The 8924-nt window shown below is 35.6% G+C and overlaps 1 protein-coding gene across 1 annotated transcript; it reads left to right on the top strand.

The window, feature by feature from the left end:
• Nucleotides 1-763: 763 nt before the first annotated feature.
• Nucleotides 764-5246, top strand: LOC125369558. The gene is made up of 6 exons (XM_048372331.1): nt 764-1075; nt 3522-3800; nt 4077-4252; nt 4388-4576; nt 4685-4808; nt 5058-5246. Exons 1-6 carry the CDS (start codon nt 764-766, stop codon nt 5244-5246), a joined length of 1269 nt encoding a protein of 422 aa, XP_048228288.1.
• Nucleotides 5247-8924: the final 3678 nt, after the last annotated feature.

Here is an 8924-nt window from a genome sequence, read left to right as displayed (position 1 = left end):
ACCAGCACCAGCACCTTCACCACAATAGTAACTAGTTCGAGTACGAAGAGCACCAGCTATAAATCCACATGCACCTGGTCGTCATCCCTTATGGACATTTCTGAATGCAGATAATGAGAGCTGCTTCCAAGTCATGAGATGGAAGCAAGTGATGGCTGGACGTTGCATCAACTTTATATCCCTAAAAAGAGTGGGATTAGCTTAGGATGTGCGTGCCCTGTTCGAAACTCTGCCATGCGCATGATTCTTCGACATCATTGAGCCAACCTACTGCGAGCTGACAATTGAATTCCTCAGCACCTTCTTTCTGTAGCAACAGATCACAAACTGGCGTCAATCTAATGCAGATTACTTTAGACTTGAGGGAAGGGGATTCTCAATGTTAGTTCCACAATTCGGCATGCAGTTGGGATTATGGACTAAGTAGGAGACCTTAGGCGAGGAGTATCAGGGATGCATCTATGTCAACCCAATCTCATACGACACTATGTGGGATTCATTAGTACTCAGGCCGGAATCATACTACCCCAGCAGGTCTAAGGCGTTTAGCCTTCCGGATCATCTCTGCTATCTCCATACTTTATTAGCTTACACGATCACAGGCAGGGGAGATAGTCTTGGAGCAGTCACACAGACTGATGTCTTCATCCTCTAGGGTATGCAACATCGTAACAAGCTTTACTTGGTATATTTGTTAGCTTGTCAAGTCCGTTCATTCATAGTAGACGCCCAGAAGAAGATGCACTGCTGTTTTGGCCCATATATGACTAGGTTAGCCAAAAGACTGTATGTATTGGATGACTGTCTATCAAAGCTTTCACAGATTGGTGATATGACACCACTAGGGATAAGACAGATGATCAACATGCAGATGATCATGGGTACTCGACACCCATATAGCAAAGAGTACAGGCTTGTTAGTACAATAGTAAGGGAGGCTAAAGAGGTAGCAGCTAGAGGAGCCCAAAACCTAACGACTGAGATTCCAGATGTTAGGATTCCTAACCCAGCTAGAGTGTTTATGCCTACATCTGGAGCCTCCTTTTCTTATTCTATAGGGACATCGAGTGCTCATGTTAGTGCTTTGGCTGACCGACTAGATCGAGTCTACAACTTACAGTAGTAGCACTATACTGAGTTTGTGCAACAAAGAAAGGAGTTTGGGCAGTTTAAAGAGGAGGGGCACAGTTTCAGGGTTTAAATGATATGCTCCAGCAGCTTATGCATGGGCTGGATAGGCAGGCCACCCAGACAGACCTAATAGCGGAGCAGATTCAAATGATGGTGGAGATCGAAGCACAAAATCAGTGATTCATACATGATATGGAGTTCGATCTAGTAGGTTGCTTCACGGTCCCTGTGCCACCGCCGCTGCCCCCTCCTTCAGCGCCTTCCCCTACTCCTCACCCTCCAGCAAATCCGACCAGTGGGGATGCGCCTTCAGCAGACTACCAGAAGTGAAACAAAGAATTCCGTTATTTTTCTTTTCCTTTTCCTTTTTATTTTCCTTCTTTATTTTTATTTTACTTTAGTTTTGTTTCTTCTTTTGCATTTTCAATTTTATGTTATTTTTTGTCATTTTCCTTTCTTGTTATGTTATTTTAGTATAACATTATGCTTTGCCTTCTTGATATGTACATTTAATATGATCATCATTTTTTTATGATTTGCTAATTATGTGCTATACCCAGTTTTAATTTTTAACACTGTGGACGGTGTTATACTTAAGTGTGGGGTAGGTATCTGTGGCTATATCCCTTAATTGTTTAATGTAATGATAATGGACTATTCTTAGGATGTTAGGACCTAGGTTTTTAATGACATTTAAGTTTAGTTTATTCTTTCGTAATTAATGACTTAATTCACACACTAGTAATTGATTGTCCCTCTTTATCTTTTGTTCTTGAAAGCAATTTCACTGTATTCAATATGTCAATTTGGCCGGGTTAAACCGATGTTACTTGAGTTCCTTAAAAATTTACAACTTTTGACTGTGAACTTTGATTATGCCAATTTCATATTCAATTTATGTGATGATTCAATTGATAAGTCTGGGAACCAATTGCACATTTAAGCCACTTCAAAAGTGAGTTTTTGAACCCAAATTTGAGCATCCATTGCACATTAGGCTCATGACTTTTCTTGTTTGAGTGTGCGCTGTACTTAATTTCATTTCTAGAACTTGCTCTGTAATGCTTGTTAAGGTTACGTGAATTTTTGAATACCATTAGATGATTTGGGCAACTTAGGATTTCACCACATCTAGCCAAAAGCCTACCCTTTGTTTCCATTAGTCAACCAGTTTAAGCCTTAACCTTTTCTTCATGAAAGACAACAATAGAATAGGTTTTTTATGCCACTCAGACCTTCTATTTGTTTGATCTTTTGATTTGTTTTTATTTTTTTATGATAATAACAAAAGTGAAAAGAAATTAAGAACAACACAAAGATATTAACAAGAAGGGACAATACAAATTTATTTTATGAACACAAAGGTGTAAACTTTAAAAAGAAAGAGTACTTAGAAGGATAAAAAATTAAAACAAAAAGAATTCGGCATAAATAAAGAAAAAAGTGAAGAAGATGAGAAACTTCAATAACACACAGAACACAAAGATAAGCAAACCTCAACTTGAAGCAAGCTCTGATACCAAATGATAGGAAATCATCATCTTAGCAACCACACAAACCAATAACTATTTACTTATGATACATATGGAATGCAAAAAAACACCCACCAATCAAGATGATTCTAAAACCCAAGGATCTCCTCAAGTGAAGTTAGAGAAATCTAATTCTAATAATGAAACTAGCACTTGAATTCAACTCCAAACACCACAAACCAAGTATGATTTGATAAGTTAAAAATCAAACACAAGATTTTGGTTAGAGAAGGCTGCAAACTAAAAATAGTTTGATAAGTTCAAAGTTCATGCAAGAACTAAGCAAAAACACTCACAAAAGAGCAAATAAAAATTATCATTCATCAATTGATTTTTACAAATGAATTTGGCTTGATATTTATAGCCAAAACAAGACAAAGAACCCTAAATGGATATCTTTTGAGCTTTCCCATGTTTTCAATCCTCATTAAAACTCATTAAAAGTGGTTTTTTTTACATTGATGTCACTCATTTTATAACTCCTAAATGACAACTAATCATGTGCATCCATTTTGTAACTCCAAATTATAACTAATTATGTGCATCCATTGTGTAACTCTAAATGACAACTAATCACACACCAACTTAAGAAAACCTAATAGAAATGAAAATAAAAAGGCTTCAAATGAATTTTATTGGACCTTTGAGTTTAGCCCAAATTTATTGCACTAAATTGATGATTTTGGTCCCTTTTTGCGATCCTAAGCCTTGGGCTAAGCCTTGTTGCGTCTGAACACTCCAAATATCCTTAATTTAAGCCCAACAAAGCTTCTTGCATCCTTTTGGACTTGGATCTTGTCATTAGACCTCCTTGAAATCTTAAAGGATCATTTGTAGTTTTTATTTTTGTTGTATTAGCAATTGGGATTGAATCTGATTCCACATCCAAAACCTTATAAACTATTATGGTTAAACAACTGTGGTGAGACAAAAGTGAATAAGCAAGTTATTGTGACTTTCACTATTGGGAGGTATTCAAATGAAGTGCTATGTGATGTAGTGCTAACGCATGCTGGACATATCTTGCTTGGTAGGTCATGGCATTTTGATAGAAGGGTTGTCCACGATGGGTTCCTTAATAGGTACTCTGTTAAAGATGGAAGAAAAGTCACACTGATATCTCTTTGTCGAAAAGAAGTGTCTGATGACCAATGAAAATTGGAGAGAGAAATGAGCGAGGGTGAAAATAGCAAAATTGAGGGATAAAAGTTAAGGTGTGTTAAATGTACAATAGAGAGTGAGGTTCGGCCTAGAGAGAAAAATAAGAAAAAGGGGAGCTTTTTGGCTAGGGAAAGTGAGATAGGACATGCATTTCACTCCAAGTTGTTGTTTATAGTTACTTATAATGATGTTTACTTGAACACTACTGAACTTGGTTTGTCCGTGCCGAGTGCATTTGTGAACCTTTTGCAGGAATTTGTTGATGTCTTTCCCGAGGAGATGCCAAGTGGTTTACCACCTCAAAGAGGGATTAAGCATCAAATAGATTTCACTCCAGGGGCTGCCATACTAAATAGACCAGCCTATAGAAGTAATCCAGAGGAGACAAAGAAGCTTCAAAGGCAAGTAGATGAATTGATGTCTAAAAGGTATGTGTGAGAGAGCTTAAGTCCGTATGCTATTTCGCTCATTTTGGTTCTGAAAAAGGATTGCACTTGGAGAATATATGTGGACTACCGTGCAATTAATAAAATAATGGTAAAGTATCGGCATCCTATCCCTAGGTTAGATGATATGCTTGATGAGTTGCATGGTGCGGGTTACTTTACTAAGATTGGCTTGCATTTCGAATATTATCAAATTCTCATGAAAGTTAGGGATGAGTTGAAAACATCATTTAAAACTAAGTATGGTCTGTATGAGAGGCTTGTAATGCCATTTGGGCTTATTAATACATTTAACACTTTCATGAGGTTAATGAACCATGTATTGCGTGAATTTCATGGTAAATTGTAGTTGTATATTTTGATGATATTCTAATATATTCTGTCTTTTGATGATCCTGTTATGCCTGTGCATAGGTTCTTAGATGTTCTTAGAAGAGAAAAATTGTTTTGTAAAAAGAAGTGTAGTTTTTGCATGGACAGAGTCATATTTTTAGGTTTTGTTGTTAATTCTAAAGGTCTAGATGTTGATGAGGAAAAGGTGCAAGCAATTAAGGAATTACCGACACCTACCAACATTAGCCAAGTTAGGAGTTTTTATGGTGTTACTAGTTTTTATATAAGGTACACTAGGGACTTTAGTAGCATTGGCGCACCATTGAATGAGATTATCAAGAAGAATATTTGGTTCAGTTAGGGTGATGCATAAGAAAATGCTTTTAATTTGCTATAAGATAGATTGTGTAATGCTTCTTTGCTGATTTTACCTAACTTTGACAAAACCTTTAAGGTTGAATATGATGCAAGAACAAAGACCCTACGCACATGCATTAGTGTTGGGGCTGTTTTGATGCAAGAACAAAGCCCAATTTGCTATTTTAGTGAAAAGCTAAATGGTGCAGCACTTCGATACCCAACATATGACAAAGAACTCTATGCTTTGGTTCGTGCTTTGCGTACATGGCAACACTACCTGTAGCCTAAGGAGTTTGTCATACATACAAATCATGAGAGTTTGAAGGATCTCAAGGGGCAAGACAAGTTGAACCAAAGACATGCAAAGTGGATAGATTTTATTAAGATATTCCTATATATGATCAAGTATAAGAAAAGTAAAGAGAATGTGGTTGCTGATGTATTATCCCTAAGGTATGCTTTGCTTAATACTCTTAATTCTAAATTGTTGGCTTTTAAGTTTATTAAGGAGTTGTATTTGAATTACAATGCCTTTGGTAATGTGTTTAATACTTGTGCTAATGGGGCTGCCTTTAATGATTTCTATGTATTTGATGGATATCTTTACAAAAAGAATCGCCTATGCATTTTTAGTTGCTCTTTGCATGAGATACTTGTTAAAGAGCCATATGAGGGCGGTTTAATCGGTCATTTTAGGGTGCATAAGACTTATGACATACTAATTGAACATTTATTTTCGCGTTGCATGAAACATGATGTGAATAAGGTGTGTGGTCGATGCATTATATGTTTAAAGGCTAAGTCTAAATTGCAACCCCATGGGTTATATACTCCTTTGCGTATTCCTAATGTTCCTTGTACAGATTTATCTGTGAATTTTGTACGTGGATTGCCTAGGACTAGGAAGGGCCGACATAGTAGATTTGTTTTTGTGGATCGATTTAGTAAGATGGCTCACTTTATACCATTCCATAAAACAGATGATGCTACTTACATTGTTGAATTGCTTCTTAGGGAAGTTTGGGATTGCATGGAGTTCCAAGAACCATTGTAAGTGATAGGGATGTTAAATTCTTAAGTCAATTTGGCATGTGTTATGGGGTAAGTTAGGCATTATTATTTTTTACTACTTGCCATTGATAAACATATGGACAAATCGAAGTTGTTAATAGAACCTTGATTCAACTGCTTCATTCTTTAATTTCTAGGAATTTTCAATCTTGGTAGGATCTTTTGCCATATTTGGAGTTTGCATATAGTAGGGTTGTCTATAGGACTACACATTGTTCTCCATTTAAAATTGTTTATGGTTTTATTCCATTGACTTTTATTGATATAGTTCCTTTTCCTCTTAACAAGCTTGTTAGTGTTAATGGTTCTTTTAAGGCAGATTTGGTTAAAAGACTAGGATTGAGAAGCAAAATACTAGAGTAGCCAAAAGGGTTAACAAAGGAAGAAGGCCAATGGTGTTCCAACCTGGTGATTAGAACCAGGGTTTGGTTGCATTCTCACAAGGAAAGGTTTCCAAATCAAAGAAAGCCAAAGCTAAGTCCAAGGGATGATGGACCATTTCAAGTACTTGAGAGGATCAACGACAATACTTAGAAAGTTGATTTACAAGGTAAGTATAATGTGAGTGGCACATTTAATGTTGCTGATTTGAGTCCTTTTGATGTAGGTGATGAGTTTGATTCAAGGACGAATCATCCTAAATAAGGAAGGAATGATATAGATCGTCCAAGGCTTAAAGGTGTTGATTTCGTTGGGCTTGATGACAAGGGCAACAAGAAAGAATCAAGGAAGGATCATTAAGTGTGCCACAAAGTCCAATTATAAGGTCAAGGGCCAAGAAGCTTTAAAAGTCCTTTAATGGTTATATGCAAGAGTAGGCTAACAATGAAAGTCCAATAGAATTTGGTCCAAATGAAATTCATAAAGAATGGACTTTGTTTAATGTTCTTAAAATCCAAGTTTATGAAGGCTAAATGGGATTTGTTTAATGTTCTTAAAGTCCAAGTTTCTGAAGGCTTTGTTTAGCTCTTAGTATCCTATTTGGTTAGATGTTAAAGTCTCCTAAGCTTATAAAGAAACTCATATTAGATCAGATTAGTTAAGTAGGAGTTCTTAATGCAAATCCTACAAGCATAAGGAATTCTACTCCGACTAGGAATCCTACTTGAAATAGGAGTCCTAGTCCCACGAGGAGTCCTACTCCTATTAGGAATCCTACTTCCACTAGGAATCTTAGTCCCACGAGGAGTCCTACTCTAGCTAGAAATCCTAATCCAACTAGGATTGTACATGAGCCACTCAAATATGATGGATCAATGACTAGAGCTCACATGAAGAAGTTCAAGGATACTTTAGGAGTGTTCATGAAGCAAGAGTTGAAGCTTGGGTTGAAGATCAAAAGTTGAAGTAAGATTACGCTTAATCAAGACAATTGACCTCAAGATACTTTTATCAACTTAATTTAATAAATGGAGGCCTGAACAAGTCAAAATAGGCTCAAAATAAATGAGTCAAGCTAATTGTAGTCCAATACTTAAGAATTTGCTACTTATTACATGTTACATAAGCCCAAATGTCATGTTTATATATGTTGGCTAGGGTTGGACAAATTTTTAGAGTATTTTTTCATTTAAAGAAGTCTTTTAATAGTTAGGAGTCTTATTTTAAGTTATACTTTTAGTTTAGGAGTTCTATTCCTAGTTTTATCGTTATTTGCTTCCTTATTATTATAGAATTAGGTTTTTCTAAGGCCTATATAAGCTAGTACGAATTTCTATGTAAGGTTTGGTTGAATATTGTTTATATTAGAGTCAATTCTCTTCTTTTGTTCTTTATGAACTTGGTGAATTTATCAAGTGAAGGCTTGATATTTTACAAAATTAGTTTAATCTAAACTTTTATTTATATTAAACAACCTTTAATTCTTTAAATTAAGGTTCTTAAGTACATGTTATTTAATTGGGAGTTAGAGTTTCTTTACTTGATTAGGTGAACAATCCTTGGTAAAGACATCAACATTGAATATGGGTTTGGCATAAGTTAGCCATGTTCTTATTAATTCTATTCTTCATAGGACTTTGGATATGTCTTTAAAACATATCAAATTCGTATGCCATTTTTCATATTATGATTAATTAAATTTTTTATTTTCTTTTAAGCCAAAATTGCTTGTATCTTGTATTTTTATTTGAATGCAAAACTTACTTATCAAGGAGTTGATCTATCCTTGTGACATACTTGGAATTAGGGTTTAAGGAACTTAGTTTTCCTTAGGTTCTAATTCTTAATCATCTTACAATCTGATTAGATGATCCTAGGGTTTGATATCAAGTTGCTCTTTGGGTTTTCGGGTTAGTGATTCATGGGTTCATAAGGATTAGAGAACATGGAGGTTCTTTAATATTTGGTATAAGAGCTTTTAGCTCTTGAATCAGGTTACTTATCCTTCTTTAATGTTATTTTATTATGTTCTTTAAGTTTCCAAGTAGTTTGATTCGTTTATTGATAACAATCTTGATTGCCGCTTCGATGCGCTTTCTCTCAATAGTGGTGTTTATGCTCTCTAGATAAAACCAAACCATCATACTAGACAAAGAGGAGTTGACTGGTCTACAACTCTCGTAGTTCTAAAGTTTTGAGCCAAAATAATGAAAACAAGGGAAAATTCGTGTAGGCATACCTAATAAAACCCTAACTCAAATTATATAATTATATGCATCCCAAACATCAAAACACGTGCATTCCACCTTAGATTAAATGAAACAACATTATTTCTTCTTTACGCATGTGGATTTGTGTCTCGTCCTGCTAGATCATCAAGTCACGCACTAATGCCACTGGTCAAGCTTGTTAATTACATTCCCATGATTCTTTACGCCAATCCTTATGTCATCAAGACTCCTCATGCCTAAAGGAATATGGAATGATGGAGATCCTAATGGTGCAAATC

This window comes from Ricinus communis, chromosome 3 (genome assembly GCF_019578655.1).
Source record: "Ricinus communis isolate WT05 ecotype wild-type chromosome 3, ASM1957865v1, whole genome shotgun sequence".
NCBI lineage: Eukaryota > Viridiplantae > Streptophyta > Magnoliopsida > Malpighiales > Euphorbiaceae > Ricinus > Ricinus communis.
The sequence above is the reverse complement of the archived record's forward strand: the minus strand, read 5'-3'. Positions and strand labels throughout refer to the sequence as shown.

What these genes read in the sequence shown, in the direction of transcription:
- LOC125369558 (XM_048372331.1), top strand. Translation starts at nt 764, where the DNA reads ATGACTAGGTTAGCCAAAAGACTGTATGTATTGGATGACTGTCTATCA. An exon ending in TATCTCTTTGTCGAAAAGAA is followed by an intron (nt 3,801 to 4,076) that starts GTGTCTGATGAC and finishes AACCTTTTGCAG; the next exon opens with GAATTTGTTGATGTCTTTCC. An exon ending in ACATTTAACACTTTCATGAG is followed by an intron (nt 4,577 to 4,684) that starts GTTAATGAACCA and finishes GCCTGTGCATAG; the next exon opens with GTTCTTAGATGTTCTTAGAA.